The sequence below is a fragment of the Alligator sinensis genome, unplaced genomic scaffold (genome assembly GCF_000455745.1).
Source record: "Alligator sinensis unplaced genomic scaffold, ASM45574v1 scaffold59_1, whole genome shotgun sequence".
In the NCBI taxonomy this organism is placed as follows: Eukaryota; Metazoa; Chordata; order Crocodylia; family Alligatoridae; genus Alligator; species Alligator sinensis.
Window position 1 is genome coordinate 1,145,534 of NW_005841878.1, and position 17,212 is coordinate 1,162,745.

The 17,212-nt window shown below is 40.2% G+C and overlaps 1 protein-coding gene across 4 annotated transcripts in view; it reads right to left on the minus strand.

Moving 5' to 3' along the window:
- Positions 1-1,038: 1,038 nt before the first annotated feature.
- The window catches only part of SUGT1 (SGT1 homolog, MIS12 kinetochore complex assembly cochaperone), a 43,444-nt gene continuing 27,270 nt past the window's right edge, over positions 1,039-17,212 (minus strand). For all 4 annotated transcript variants that reach the window (XM_006017306.3, XM_025196152.1, XM_025196151.1 and 1 more), the window contains 3 exons: positions 4,709-4,799; positions 2,621-2,802; positions 1,039-1,579 (listed from right to left, as the gene is read on the minus strand). In XM_006017306.3, coding sequence (XP_006017368.1) covers positions 1,478-1,579; positions 2,621-2,802; positions 4,709-4,799 — 375 coding nt within the window. In that variant the 3' untranslated portion in view covers positions 1,039-1,477. The remainder of the gene's footprint in view (positions 1,580-2,620; positions 2,803-4,708; positions 4,800-17,212) is intronic.

Consider the following 17,212-nt stretch of genomic DNA (forward strand, 5'->3'; position numbering starts at 1 on the left):
AAATCTTCAGTTATGTAATTCAGGACCCATTTCATTAAATGCCATTGATCTTAACGTATTACCTGAAGCAGATCCAACTTGTAATAGCAAAATCAAATATAACAAGAACTGTTAATAGAAACACTCATTTAACAACTAAACTTAAAGAAAATTATAAGCTTGACTGTTTGGAAGGTTGCTAGAGGCTAAATGGTAACAATAGCATTGATTAGACTTAAGCAAAACCCAATTCCACATTGAGCCACTTGCTCATAGTCTGTCATTTCAGACTGGCAGAACAGAAACAACTGCAAGTTATTTCTACATCAAGAAAGTAGGATTTAATCTAATTTTACTCTATAAACACTTTCATCTCAGGCTCTTGCAGATAGAAACCAAGACAATTTGTAGCTGTCAGTACACAAAAAGGAAGCTAATGAAGTGAAATTATTTGGACTTCAATATTCCCAAACTAGAAGAGGAAGAGGTGGCAGCAATTCCCCCTGCTTATATTAAGGTCCAAGCTTATACACCGTGAAAGCTTATCAGCACCATTCCATGCAAGAATGAACCAGCAGCATGATGTACTTTTTTCCTTTTTCTTAAGAGGTATCGCTGCCATCGGATCAAATAAGAAAGCAGAATTTGATCTTGTCTCAATGTGTCAACATAACGTGCAGTCAGTAGTAATGACCCCTTGATAATAGAGATTTAACGCATGTGTATTCTACAGTGAAGAGGTAATTAACCATAAACTGACCTCTCTCTATATCCTGTGTTGCTGCAGTTGCACCTACAGAGAAGGATAACAGCAGGGAATCCTAAAAAATCCTCAAATTCTCCTGCCTTATGATTCCTTACCTGCCCCAAGAATGACAACCTCGCTCTTCTTTCAGCAGAGTGGAAGGCGTATTCCTATATAATTGGAACAAATCTTTTAAGTATCTGATGTACTTGGCCATTATTTCTCCAAAATGTGTTCTGATGTTATTGTTTTTCTTCCCCAAATCTAAAATCATATAGCTAAAATGAAATGAACCAATTTCTTTACAGAAAAAATATATTTACGTTTTTATTCATAAGCCATGTTAAGAGCAAATAATTTTAACATTGTAGTTGAAAAGCATGTTTACCCAAAGTTGCCAGATCTAATAAATTATTTAACAGGAATACTGGGCTTAAAAATAAGGCAATAATACTAAACAGCCCATTAAAGATCTCCCCATCCTTAGAGAACAGAACCAATAATGCTAGTAGAAAATGTGCATTGTGATTTAAGTCAATCTACTTCCAAAAAACATTTAATGAATAGAAATGATGAAAAATATGCTTCCATTCCTGATTATACCTTTAATACCTGCAGACATTGGAATCTGAAAAGCATGTAAAATGCAAAAGGTGATAAATCTTAATCTTCATGGGATTGTTCAGTGCTTCAAATCCATACACAATGGTCAGTATGTGAGTATAGGCAACATACAGATGTCAAGTCCACAGATTAGAATTTTTTCCATTCCATGTCATCAGGTGGATTTACTTCTACCTTCCTTTTTCCTACATCAGACCAGTTGGTGCTCAGAACGGTGCCTCCGGACTCCATCTGCAATATAAAGTAGTATTTGTTTAGTTAGCTGAAGATACAACAAAAATTTAAGAGAACCTGCAGTTCTGCAGCAGCTAAATTTCTGCAGAAGTTCTAAAACACTTCCCTACAGTCTGAGCAATTAGACTAAAACATCTTGAATTAAATAAGGAATGTGCACACACAAGTTCTGAAGCAGTTATTTCTGAACTGAAGCCCAACATATTTTATTGGTGGAGAAGGCAGTTGAATGAAAATTCTTAAACAACAAGCAGCTGCAGAAGGCTTGATCATTTATGCCTGCTAACCCCAGAACTTCTGTTAAAAAAAAGTGTGACAATTTACATGGAAGAATCAGGCCCTCATTTTGGCCAATCCAACAGACCTTTGTGATTCGTAGGACTAACCGAAAAAGGCAAGCTGCTCTCATTGCCAACAAATGCTCGCAGCAGTGGTCAAGAACAGAACATGGAGATTGCTCTCCATGTCCAAACATAACATGAAGATTTAAAATTTTACAGCAATAAAATTCCTTGGAAGTACAGGAAGAACTCCTTGCCACTGTACCAATATCATTGTACGATTCAGGTCCACTTTCACAAACTTAGGGACCAACTTTTTAATGTCCAGAAACTTACATGCAGATTTAAAAAAATCTTGTGATAAAATGTACAAGCTCATAAACGCAAGTTCTAATAGCAATTGCAGGCTAAATGTCACTTTGCCTCTGCAGTTGTTATATATGCCAGCATGGTAAAGATGATCTGATGTATGCAGAGTTGACCCAAGCAGGGTGTGGAGCCCGCTGCAAATCAGCCCATGCGGGGCCCCGCCCCCGCTCTGATCCCATGTGCCCTGGACCATCTGCAGTGGCAGCCGGGGGGGAGGGGGCGGCGGCAGCAAGCAGCTGGACGTAAACCTGGCAGTTGTGGCACGGAGTCGCTGTGGCTCCCCAAAGCCCAGGGCGGTCACCCCAATTTGCCACCCCCTAGGGGCGGCCCTGGCTGCATGAATAGTATAAAAAACAAACAAAAATGTTAGGAGAAGTTGAGGTCTTACAAAAGATTTGTTCATGGCACGTTTCACTTCATCGGTACCATCAGAATAGATCTGCTGGAAGAGTTTGTTTAAAGCTGCATCTCCCTCTAATTTTTCATTCTTCTCCTCCTCTTTGATCTCACCCACTAGTTGATCCCAGTTCCTTGTATAATGAGAAGATGATGGATATAGGTGTTTGGAGTCTGGAAACAAGGTGCAATCAGTTGACTATCAATTGGCAATATCTAAAACATGAAATAGTTATCCCCTCCCCAATAGTGAGCAAGTAGCAGCAGGAACCTATAAAGAAAAATGTGGCCAGACAAAATTTGGTGACAGTTTTAAAATTAGAAAATGAAGGGAATAGAGAAAACGGATATTAGTGAAGCCTCAATGAGCCTACCTTAGAAATTAAAACAGCTTGAAAGAGACTCACAATGTATAGATTTAAACAACAGCTAAAGAAACAAAAGATGAAGTGGCAATGTATTTAGTGTCTATGGATGTATCACAAGGTAAACACCAGTGCCGGGACTTTTTTCTGAAAAACTGAGGACCTGATCCAATGGCCATTGAAGTCAATGGTAGTTTTTCTATTCACTGGGTTTTGTATCAAAGCCTTAAATGATCTCTCTAAGTTACCATGGCTTTGAAATTGAATAAATCCAATGGGAAAGAAAAAAAATCTGGAAGTTATGACACTGAATAAGTCATTTTAGGGGTCAAACTAACTGAGTTGAGTTATCAATGAATATGGCAGGGAAAAAAATGCCATGTGGGGCTAAATATGCCAGAAGCATCACATGAGTCAGCCAGGTGACAACCAAAAGTTTTGCAAGTCTGAGGCTGCAAAGAGAACACTAATTTTCTGTTAAGTACCTCATAAGACCTGGGAGGTAAACTATAGAAAATGTAGGCCACATTAGGTGACTAGAGAGGTTGATTTACAAGAAAAACTAAGCTACATAGTATGTTAGATAATAATGGAAGCAGAGGAGAGCAAAGCCTACTGGACATGTATATGACAGCTGTGAAAGTGAAAGGCATTTTTAGATGGTACAAGAAAGCAGGAAGAGTATATATAAGTTTATTACTCCTTCCTGCTTTCTTGTACCATCTAAAAATGCCTTTCACCTTTCATTTTCACAGTTGTCATATATACGTATCTGGTATGCTTTGCTCTCCTCTGCTTCCATTGGTATGTTTTTTTTGTTTTGTTTTGCTTTTTCACTTGCGTGCACACACGCCCCCCACCATGGCGCACACCCTGGGGGAGGCACAGGGGGCACATGCCCCCCAGATGTGAGTGCAGGGTGAGGGTGGGCTGCCACTATGTGCTCTGGGCCCAAGGCTACACCAGGCTCCTCCTGGCAGGGGCTGAGCCGTGGCTGTACTCAGGGCAGGCAGCAGCAGCACTGGGGGAGGCGGCTTCAGCCACCTCAGAAGCAGAGCTCCAGCCCAACCCCCTCACCATGAAGCGCCTAGTGCAGCCTCCAGCCCTGAGCACATAGCAGCAGCAGCAGCACCTGCCGCAGCCCGCCCTTGCCCCATGCACGGATCCTGGGGGCACATGTCCCTCATGCCTCCCCAGGGGTGCATGCAGTGGCAGGAGCCACCCCCACCCCATGTCCCCCAACAAGCCATAGATCCATCCCGCAGCCCAGCTGTGCAGAGGCAGCTCCACTCCCTCCCTCGCCGCAGGGGCCTCAATCTGCCCACCTCTTCCCTCCCACCAGACTTACCAGCCAGACGCTGCTCTCCATGCTGTCGGCCTGCACTCCTGGCTACATATATGCATGTGGCATTTAAATCGGCCACATTGGCCAAAAAAGGCCAATTGCTGATAATGTCACAGGCCTTTTATCAGTGCTGATATGATACAGTCTGATGTATCAGTGCACCTCTACGTTCTGCCAATCAGAATCTATTCCTACTACCCGACAATTCACGAAGTTAGATTATCAATTACATCTTCATACATGCAGCGACACACCTATTATTCCCCATATTTTATACGCATAAGATTTTCTTTTTAACTGGGGGAAAAAAAGAAAAAACAGCAAAATATTTGCTTTTCAATTAAGAGATAAATGAGATCAGAAAACAAACCTGGTGTAAACTGTTTAAACTTAGGAGAATCTCCCTGCCCCTCCAGCTGCTCCCATCTTATGGCCTCTGGCTTCTTCATTTTTATCTCAACCTATAGAACAGAGAAGACGTACAATAACGAATATAACCCATTAATCTAAGAGGCAAGCACATAGTTTTCAGATTAATTTGAAGCTGACCAAGTTGCGGGAAAGACAAGGAACTGATATTTTAATTTATCATTTTAAAAACATCAAAACCATGCCCCTGTGCTACAATACCCATCCTACCAAATTAAAAATTTACCCAGCTTCAAGAGGAATCCCAATTTATGAGTAAATCCGGATGCTGCCCAAGAGCTAACCTACGTAGCCACATAATCTTAATATGCCTATGTTCCACTTTTATTTTCTCATATTTATTAGGTTAGTTGCTCAATTCTTGTTTCAAATCATATTGCAACGCTTTTAAAGGGTAGTGACCATCAAGACTGTACTGATGGTCTGCTGCTAGGAAGAGCTTCTTGAAGAAATGTACTCTTTTGTGGTTCCATAGCTAAACAGTAAAAACACTCAATCTCCAGTCTGTTGGAGAGAAAATTACCTGGTTATTCATGGTCTTTTTTGGCAATGAACGATGGATAGTGAAAAAACCCACATAAAAGTAACCTAAAGCAGGTATCTAAAGGTGCAGGATACCAGGCGTTTTTCAAACAGCACCATCTAGTTTTTGTTTGACTTTTAAACCACCACAAGAAGGTATTTTCCAGAGTAATAGGCAGACAAGGTTCTTTTGGTAAATCTGATATCTTTTATTAGACCAACTCAAATAGTTGGAAAAATACTTCTTTCCAAGTTTTCAAGTACAAATACCCTTCGTCAGGCTGAGGAAGCATCTTAACTTTTTCCTTTTGGCTACTCAATTACAAAATGCAAAGCAAAAATTAAAAGTCCAGATAAATATAGGCTGCCTAAATATGAAGAACATTTCATTTCAGAACAAGCCTGCACTGTTGAAATGCTACAGGGTTTGCATGATGCTTCATCAACTTAGTCGTGTCTTGCTAAATACTGAGTTCCTCATTTTATCTGAATATCTGAACTGAAAAGAATTCTTAGTTCTACCTAAAGCCACTATAACCTGGGGATCCCTGCAGACCTAAAAACAAAGAGACCTTTGTAAACCTAACCCCAGAGCTCCTAGCAACAAGCTGCTAAACGGGCATCATGCTGTTCTGAAATCTGAACTTCTGTTTTTATCCATTCAAAGTTAGCTGCAGCTAAGCAATCATTTTAAATATTAAAAAAAAAAAAGAAAATGCCATCAAATGTTGAAATCTCTAGGTTTCCATTTTGAAGTCTGATATGTTTACAAATGCACATGCACTGTAAAATAAGTGAAATATTTACTTATCACCCCTGTAGATCATCAACCTTGCCCATTTCTTATAGGATTTTATACAGATTACTCTTTACAAATAACTTGGAAAAAGTGAAAACAAAAGATTTACCTTTAGTGCTAATTGATGAACATCCCTAAAACTAGCAGGGAAGGATTTCAACACACATTTTTTTAAATATACTCATGCCTCTCACAGGAACAGCTTAACCAAGTCCTTCAACACATGGCCTTAACACAGGTTCCTTCAACACATGGTATTACTCTCAAATGCAAGTTATCAGTGCTCAGGGGGTGTTGGTTATATATTATAATACATTATAACCTGCCTGCCATCCAATAACCCCAGGTAACCTCTCTATATTTTACTAGCTACATTCTATCACCAGGTCACCATTCCCTGCTTCCCCCACCTACCCATATCCCTTTCCCTCTGATCCTTGCTGCCAGGCATTTGCATTTTCACAGACCTGCATTTTACATATTGGCTTTATTCCACCCACCCAAGACAGCACTCAACACACCAGTAGATGCTCCCTAAGCCTGAAAGCTCGTAAATAACATTTTTTCCAGCAAATTAGTTGGTCTAATAAAAGATCATCACATTTAGCTTCCCCCACCTACCCATATCCCTTTCCCTCTGATCCTTGCTGCCAGGCATTTGCATTTTCACAGACCTGCATTTTACATATTGGCTTTATTCCACCCACCCAAGACAGCACTCAACACACCAGTAGATGCTCCCTAAGCCTGAAAGCTCGTAAATAACATTTTTTCCAGCAAATTAGTTGGTCTAATAAAAGATCATCACATTTACCCAAAGAACTTTGTCTGCGAGTTATCAGTGCTAGAATACACTGTCCGTTAAAAAATCTACCGCTCTCTCTTTCCACCAAGCCAACACTGAGTTCAGGACATATTTAATTATTTATATTTTATTTTGGAATATCCAACACTGAATATAGCAGCCATTGCAAAACAAACTGAAATTATTTACTACGGTAGCTGCCTATGTTTTTAAAATCAATCAAACCTATAGAATATAATAAAAAATATTTTAGTCAATGAATGTCAGCAATCTCATATTAAATGAAGCATTGAATCTTTAAATGCTGCTTCCTGACCAGGATGTGAACATGAACTGAACTGGTGGGCCCTACAGCTCCTGTTAATGCAGCAACCACCTAGAACAGTGGTCTCCAACCTCTTCATAGTGAAGATCACTTTGATACCCCAGGATCTACCACACCCCCCATGCCTGCTCTGCCTCCACCTGCTACCCAAGTCGCCCAGGCTCTGTCCCCACTCACCCAGCCCAGCCTAGGTGGCAGAGGGCATGGCTCAGCCCAGGCACATGTCCTGTAGCTCCTGATCGTGGAGCCTCTGACAGACTGAGATTGATGGTCAGAGGCTCCGTGATCGACCAGTCGATTGAGATCAACTGGTTGGTGACCACTGACCTAAAATAACCAAGCTTCATTTTTCAGATGAAAGCTACAACGCTGTTGCCCACTTTATGTTTAAAAAAATCTGCCTGAAAAAGGTAAAAGAGCCTTTGCTCTATACACTTCTGAAATAAAATTACTCCGGTGCACCAAGCTAATGGTTTAAACAAATATGAATGCAGAACATGAAATCCTTTTGTTTCAGTGTATTCGATTTGAAGCTAAACATAACACTTAGCTGTTTTTCCATAGTCTCACGCTGTTTTCAAGTACATTTGTCCTTTGATGCTCCAATCATTTACATGATTTAAGTTCTTTTGGACAGTAAACACAATTCAAGTTTACAGGCTACACTACACATTTAAGATGTTTCCTAGACTTGCATTCAAAAACTTAAAATGTATAAAACAGGAAAACTATTTCCCACTTCACCAGCAAAAGCTAAAACAAATACCTCTATTTACACACACAAAAACGGATACCCTAATAAAGTTTTACAACTCTACTTTTACTTGAGAACTGGAGATATAATTACTATAAAGATAATTTGAGTTTCCCTCCATCACAACCTCCAAGTATTTTATTTTTCTTATCTCATGCCTTTAAGTTAGACATCCAAAAACCCTGGCAGGGTTATAAACCGGAAAGGAAATTACTAATGTTTTATAACCCCTCAACTATTTTTTCTTTTCAACAGCTAAGAGCATCTCAGACCATGGACAGGTGTTGCATTAGTGTAAAGACAAAAACAAAAATACACAAACACCCCTTTCCCAGCACAAAAAGCAAGCATCCAGGCATTTAAGTGGTTTGTGGTAGGAAAAACAGATGCTACCACAAACTGTAAATGCTTGCCAAAGAATAAAGTTTTCTAGGACAGAAAGTAATGCCCCTGATACCTACAGTCCTCTATTCTCCCTCACCAAGTGGGAAGAGGAGGGAAAGCAGTGAGCTCTCTGACAGTTCACCATTGGGAGGGTTGTCGAGGAGCCCTGTGGGGACCCTGGTGCTGCAGCTGCTTGAACAGGTCTTGGCTTTCCCAGAGACTTTAATCAGTCAATTCCTGCCACACCTTGAACAATCCTGGGATATACTAGGACTGTTCAAAGCAGCAGCGGGAATTCCCTAACCCTAATGACCTCTCGCACTGCTCCAACCTTCTCTCCCTGCCAAATCAACAATGCACATGCGCACAGGATGGTGTTAAGGTTAGGGCAAGGGAATTACTACAACACTGCAAAAGTCCTGGCAAGAACTAGGACTCTGGCAGCAGCCCTACCAGGCATGGTAGGGAAGAAGAGAGAAGTTTTCCTCTCCCTGCCACTCCTGCCAGACTGGGAAGGAGGGTTCTGTCTGTGGTAGCTGCTGCTTTTCAGCAGCCACAGGCTGATCACTGACAGCTTGCTCTTTTCCAGTAGGAGAGGGGGCAGGCTGACCACTCATTAGGCTCTCCTGGGTGCAGGAGCCAAGAAGCAGTTCCCTATCACTCCTTAGCTTGTCTGTGTGAATTTTGGAGCTCTACATCTAGGGGGCTGGAACAGCTGTATGGCTTCCTTTTTGCCATGCTTTCCTAACACTGAAAGTTTCCTAGAAATCTGCAGAGGTGCAATTGAATACCTGTCCATTGCTTCATTCACAGAATGAAGAAAAGCCAGCATTATACCTTTCAAAGCTGCTCACCCTTCCATCTGTGGAGAAAACCTGCACTCAGAGCTTTACTTGCAACTAAACATGCAGAAGCAAGTATTGAAAATTCATGGTTTAGCCATCAAATCTAAAATTTCAAGAAGGAAGTTGTAGGGGAAAGCATTCATGAATACTGCAAGTGCATCTAGTCTACAACAGATGCAAGAACAGAAGCAGGACAAGGGAAGTCTTGCTAAAAAAGATTTTGTTATTAGTCTCAAGATGCTTGCAAGGTTTGTAAAGCTGCAAGGGAAAATCATTTCCAGATGTCACAAACTACATTATGTAAAAACTGACTTGCAAATATCAATGAATATTCTCCCCAGGCCACAGGAAAATACAAGTACCTTACCATTTTTGCTGCTCTGCAGCTTTTTGCTCATTTTATTTTGTAAAATTTCTGTTTTTTTGTTGTTGTTTTTTTAAATAAACACTTCCCTCTTGCCCCAAGTTAATTTTACTACATGACAAGCAACCACAAAGGACAGGGAGCTGCAGAACCATTCCCAACGTAAGACTGAGAAAGGTGCATCTAAAAAATGTCAACACCAGCAAACTAAAGTAAAATAAAGACAGTGGAAGACACTAAGACATGACATGACATGATTAGATCACTACTCCATCTACTTTCAATCAAAATAACTCATTAGCAAAAGTGGCAGGCTGGAACAGAAACTGTATAACTAATGAATTTCCATCACTATCATCCAGCTGTATTTGCTAAAAATATAAAGCTACAAATATTTGTTTACAAGAAAAATCAAGTGTTTTTTTAACCTAGAAAGCATTAGCATACCTAATAAGAAAAAGTTGAATATTACTTCACCATTCACATAAATGGCATTAAATAAAAATATCTGCAAGCCAACTTTACTGAAGTTGGATTCCTGACTACATGCATGATGTAAGCATGTCAATATGATGCGTAGTCAGTTGCCCAATTTCAAGCTGTAAAGGAATTTTGACTATGTAGGCAAAAATGGAAAAGTTGTGAGATGCGTTTCATGATTTTGACTTAAGATTTCTGACAAAATTCATGCCTTTGCATCTCATACCAACTTCTGCAATACAATCCTTGTATTTAACATTTGGCATTGCAAGCCTGACACTGAGGATTTTAGATGCTTTTAGTGTTGATGAAATAAACTTTATTAAAAATGAACTGTATGTCTTAAAATTAAACAAGTCAGCTCAACTGTTTGTATATCAAAATTTTTGTTTGGCTAGGATAGAAGCATCCTGTGGATAGCCTAAACATGCCTATTTAACTTGGTTTTGTCCAGTGTTCTTTTTTTTTCCATCCAGGACATCCAGAATACATGCCCAACAAATTCTTAACAGTGTTCTGTATTCAGCTCTTAAGGCAGGGGTGTCAAAGATACAAGAGCCCTATCATTTGGCCCATGGTACTGCCTGTGGATCTTGAATCAGCCTCATGTGCTCCATGCAGCATGCACCATCCCCAGCACACAGACCAGCCCTGCATGCTGGATCCAGCGTGCAGGGCCAATCTGGCATGGGTACCGCATGCAATGCATGCCCTGAACAGGCCCTGTATGCCACATGTGGCGCACAGGCCAGATGTGGAGTACGCAGTACGCAGGGTTGGAGCCAGAACATGCACTGCACAAGGGGCAGTCTGTGGGCCTGATTAAGCCAATGGACCAACCCTGTACCCCCATCCAACCTGCTGCTTTGGATGCAAATATTATTTTCAACCCAAGAAAGCACAAGTTTCTCTCCATCCTGCTGACTGCTGGGAACAGTTCATGCAACATACTTGAGGTGATGTCTATGAGCAATCTGATCCTTGGATAGAAAATGAATTGCTCGTCTGTCAGATCTGAATTATGAAACCAAGAATGAGATCAAGCCTGCAATGATCCACTTGTGCATTTCTATTAGCAGGTAGAAAATTCAGTGACTTTTCAGCAGGGGATTTAAGTTAATCCTGTTTGCAGCTGAATCTTCAAGGATCACTACAGTTTTGCCAGCGGGTTCCCCCAAGAGTTAATATCTCCAAAAGCTAGAGACAAGAGACCGTAATAACCCAAATTATATCAGAAAAAGAAGCATATTTTAAAAACACAAGGGAAATTAGATTCAGCAGAGGTGTACTTTTCCCCTAGACAATAGTTAGCCAGCAGCTAGTTGCTGGTCAGAAGGCTTTCTGTGTTCTGCTGGCCTAAGGATTCTGTACAAATCTATGGTTCCTGGGGTAGGTAATTTCTTCAACAAATGGTTAAAAGCAAGGTGAAGGATCTCTCGCTTTCTTCTCCAAAAGAAAATTCTGGCTAGGTTTGTGAAAAGTATAAAAGATTTATTCAAATTCTTTTTCTGCAATTTAAAAACTGTTCCCCTCAAGCAAAGCTTAATTATTGCCAATGACAAATGCATGTGTCAAGATCTAAGATGAACTGAGGGAGAAAGAGTCCCTTAGTAAAATGAAGGTTACCATTTTTGTAATTAATTCTGAGAAGTAACAAAACAAAACAAAAATCTCACAACAAGATCCTAATGTTGAGCATCTTGAACATTCTGAAACATCATTTGAGAAGTGAGATAAGCTCTAATTAACATCTTTATGAATATATTAAACTAGATGATTAAATAAAACAGAGTTGTCAAAACCTTGTCAAATTGAAGCACCAGGTACCCATTTATGCAATATTACTCATTTTGTCAACAAAACACTAATTACAGAGCAAAACTATTTTTGGATTTCAAAAAGAATAGTACATTCAAATGTGTATTTAAATCCAACAATTATATAATATCTTCAACACCCCAATTTCTGAAAGTCATTTATAAACCAGTGCTGTTAGCTTGCTAATAATTGACTAAAAGGAACCAACGAATACTGTGTGAATGTCAAGATTGCAGTCTTAAAAGCTTAAATTAGAATGGCTAAAGCAATATAAATTTAAATGCCAACTTTACTGCCTGATAGCATTTCAGAGATACTAGAGTCAGTATTTTAATTTTTATTAACCTGACAAAGCACATGATATGGGACAAATATCACAGAATAGTAGAATTCAAAGGGACCACAGAAGGTCTCTAGTCCAACTGCCTGTTGAAGGCAGGATCGTCCCACACTATACTGTCTCAGTCAAATGTCTAACATGCTCTTAAAAACGTCCAAGGATGGAGATTCCAGTTTCTAAGTAGTGTGTTCCAATGCTTTACCACCCTCATAGAGAAGTGTATATGCATGTAGGAATGTACTGTAGCTTCAGAAGCAGAACTTTATGCTGAACCTTTCATCAATAAATACTAAGCTATCCTTACAGAGATTAACAGGGTTGCTTTTTACAAATTTGTAAACTGATTTACAGAGGGGAGCTGCCAATAATCCATATATGCATCCAATCGGCTCTGCACTTTCAGTTTTAAAATACCAGAGACATTAAGAAGCTCTAATGCCTCTACCGTTTGCAGAAGACTTTTGGCTAGAAAAAAAGCCTCAAGGTCAACCAAGGCCCTTTTACAACACAACTGCTGAAAATGATTATTTCCCAGCTATAGTTTCAATCACTCCTGTTTGAAATAGGCAGCAACTAAAACCCCTGAACCCTAGCTCCTAAAAATAAGGCCTTTGTAGCTGCAGTATAAAACTACACCTGGAATCTCCAGAAGAAGAAACCGCATGTCTGCTGCCAGGGCAGATACAGTAATGAAGAGGAAGTAGAAGTATCGTATACTAGATCAATGTCCTTCCCACAGTGGATGGCCCAATGATATATCCTTCTCATAAGTAAACACCATTTGGGAGAAGAGCAGATGAGAAACCCTGGATCAGGGGGCATAACCAGCAGAATACAACTTCTAGGCCATTTCTGCTAATTTGTTAATTCCACTCATTTCACAAATGTGTCATACCCTATAATGGAGGTAATACAAGCTAGCAATAGAACCCAACAATGATAATGCATTCCCAAAGATGGGGCCAGCACTGTCTCAGTGTATTGTATATGCTACTCTAGTAGCCAATTTAAAGATGATGACAATCAACCTGCTGCCAGCTAATACAACTAAGTTCCTCAGTACAAATTGTAGAAGACTGCGGAAGGCCTGAAGATTCAGAATTCTGACCCTTCTAATGATGTAGGCTGAAGCATTATAAACATATTATTTATGCATTATAAGCATTACAAACAGGGATCCTGGTTCTCTAATAAAAAGAATCCTCAAATTTCAGATTAAAAAGTAACCCAAAATCCAAAGTTTCCATGATTAAAATGAAACACCACAAAATAGATATCTAATAGATGCTAGATAGATATAGATAAATTGTGGTGTTTCATTTTAATATCTATCTAGCATCTATTAGATATCTATTTTGTGGTGTTTCATTTTAATAAATCACAGAAAAATGTGGATTTGGGGGTGTTTTTTTTATATCTGAAAATTGGGGATTTTTTTTTTCCCCATAGATTTCATAGATATTAGGGCTGGAAGGGACCTCGGAAGATCATGGAGTCCAGCCCCGTGCCCAAAGGGCAGGAAGTCAGCTGGGGTCATAGGACCCCAGCAAGATAAGCATCCAGTTTCGTCTTGAAGGTGTTCAATGAAGGCACTTGAACCACCTCCGGTGGCAGGCTGTTCCAGACCTTAGGAGCTCGGACAGTAAAGAAATTCTTCCTTATGTCCAGCCTGAAACGATCTTGTAGTAGTTTGTGACCATTCGACCTCGTCATCCCTTGGGGCGCTCTGGTGAACAAACGTTCCCCCAGATACTGGTGGTCACCCCTGATAAACTTGTAGGTGGCCATCAGATCACCCCTGAGCCTACACTTTTCCAGGCTAAAATGCCCCAGGGCTCTCAGCCTGTCATCGTAGGGTCTGCTTCCCTGACCTCCGATCATGCGCGTGGCTCTTCTCTGGACTCTCTCAAGCTTCTCCACATCCTTTTTGAATTGTGGAGCCCAAAACTGGACACAGTACTCCAGCTCCGGCCTCACTAAGGCCGAGTACACGAGCCTATAAGGATGCTGCGGGTTTTTCTTCCCAAGGTGGAGATCCTTGCATTTATCGGCGTTGAACACCATCAGATTCTCGTCTGCCCACTTGCTGAGCCTGTCCAGGTCAGCCTGGATAACCTGCCTGTCTTCTGGTGTGGATGCTTTGCCCCAAAGTTTGGTGTCATCGGCGAACTTGGCCAGTCCGCTTCTGACTCCAGTGTCCACATCATTAATGAAGATGTTGAACAGTATGGGTCTAAGGACAGAGCCTTGGGGGACCCCACTGGTCACAGGACACCACGATGAGTGACTTCCATCAATTACTACCCTCTGGGTCCGACCCCGGAGCCAATTTTCCAGCCAGTGGATCGTGGAGGACCCAAGGCGACAATTGGCCAGTTTCTCCAAGAGGCAATCATGGGAAACCAGATCGAAGGCTTTTCTGAAGTCAAGATATATGACATCAATCTCTTCTCCCTTGTCCAGGTGATAGGTCACCTGGTCGTAGAAGGAAGTGAGATTGGTCAAGCAAGACCAATTTTTTTTTTTTTTTTTAATCAGAGAAAACCAGGATCCCTAATCATAAAAGTTGCAAAAACTGTTTTCCCTTCTTCCTTTAAAAACCTCTAGGACATGAGAGGATTGGAACAACCTAAATATCAAACAAGTTTCCATATGCAACACAAGCTGGTAAATGCTTACTATGTTCTCTTGCATATAACAAGTCCCCAAATATAACATGCATCCTGTTTTTGGAAGGCCCCAAGAAGGAAAAGAGATCTTACCATGGGAATACAGTCAGTAAGTATCTGATGCCCAGGTTTGGCCATTGACTGATCCCTGCATGCCAGCCCAATCTGGTATGTGCTGCAATGTCAGCCAGCTGGGCATCTCCCCAGAGGTCTGGAGGTTTGGCAACTGGGGAGCCGGGATGTTAATTGCTGTGGTTCCCAAAGCCATCCAGGGAGCAATGGTGATGAATGCCATTAACAGCAGTTATTGCTGCCACCAATTCCTGGCCACCATCTCAAATATGCACTCAAATTTTCCCCAGCCTTTTTTTTTTTTTTTTTTTTTTTTTTTGGGGGGGGGGGGGGGGGGGGGGGGGTGATTTAGGGGGGGAAAGGGGGAGGGGGTGAGATATGCATATTTTATGCAAGAAAATACTGTAGCTCCCCTGCACCCTTATCATATTCATTGGGCAGATGAATCAAAGGCACCTTGACTCAAAATATCGTTATTTTACCGACTGATATACTTAGTGAAGTTAAATACTTTTGCTCTTTCTTAAAGAAAGAACAGGGGAATAAAATAATGACATTTGCACATAAAAATTCTAGATAAGCATATGCAGTAGAAGGTTCTCTGAATTTTGGATAAAAATGCTGCATTCTGGCTCCCTCTGCTGGAAAGAAATCTGTAACATACTAGGTGTTATTACAGTTAACTCCCTCTATAATTTTCAGTGAAAGAGGCTAACTGAATTTGTGGTTCCAGCTATAACAATTGCATAAAATAGTACAATCAGTAACAGGTAGAATATATCCCAAAATTAGTCAGGAAAATAAAAGGAAAGACAGCCATCTTCCAAACAACTTAAATAGCAGCAGTAGTGGCAAGAATCTTAAGTTATTACTTTATAGCTATTACTGTCAAGACAAATCTGGTAAGAGTGAAAGGTTTCGCAAAAAGCCTGGCTTGAATTGCAGGTGTTTTTCTGAAAATTTCAGAGGACTGGACATTTTGCAATACAGGTGCTGTAGGGAAGGTATATGCAACTAAAAAGAAAGTGTCTGTTGGAAAGAATATTCCTGGGGTCAGTTTGTTAAAAGACAAAAGTTTTATGTTAAGAACTTAAAGGGGTCTCTCTCTCTTACTGAAATATGAACCACCTGGAAATAATTAACTCCCAAAACACGCCCCTTTCTTGTAGCAAAGAGAAGGTATGCTACAAACCGTCTTAGAGTTACTGCCAACAGGCTTACATAACCAAGAGAAATGTTCTAGAAATTCCAGATTCAGAGGCATTAAGAATTACATTTCCACAGGCTAGCTTTACTACTACGGTTTACTTGGATTGATACCAGATACTTTAATTAAGAGTTTCTCAAAACATGGCATTAAAAAACATTATCTTGGCTCAAAAAAAAGATATAGGCCAATTCATAACCCAGGCAGGTCTTACTTTTAAAAGTTCTGGCTAAACACTACAAAATTTAAAACCTTGAAATGTCACATATATTAATATTATGGAATAAGTGAGCAAATTTAAGTCATTCTAATTGGCAGAAGTTGGCAACAAACAAATGGCCTGTCTTGGATTCAAACACAGTTTGCCTCAACCAGGTAATCTACCTAGGCAAGTTCTTTAAGAATATTAAAAATGGTAAGTGTTTTTTCTATTTATTCAACCATAAGACATGATTCGAAGAAAAGCTAAGAACTAGGTATTGAAGTGTTAAGGAGCATTCTACAAAATCTTAATATCTCAGATGAGTTTTAGCTCTAGGCACTTTCAAGTTTTGGAATTTTGATGGAGATTTTTTTTGAGAAACTAGGCTGATACCAACAAAACCATATGCCTCTCTGAAACAGTTTCTGAAGTGCCACCCTGCCTTGCCTTCTGCTCTTCTTTTAATTCCATGCATGCAAGCAAAACTTAAAAGACCAATGAAATGGAGCTTATAACCACTATGAATATCAAAATGTGGACTTCACAGATGCTATTAGCTCAACAGCTAGCAAGCTTATAGCCTACAATGAATCACAAACTTGGTTTAATTCATATTACAAGTTTGTAATACCCTTCTTAGCCTCCATCCCGAGAGTCCATCAGTCATCAGCTCCAACTCAGAAGCATCACAGGTTTCAACAGTTAAATGCAGGTCCACTTGACCTTTTTAGTATATCATAATGCATTTCTCATTTTGTACTGTGAGATGCAATTTCAAAATCAAAAAAGCTTTAGTTGAGATGGAGTTGATGGATACCATTAGCTTGAAAAAGTTCACAACTTCATGGGAAAGTGTTGC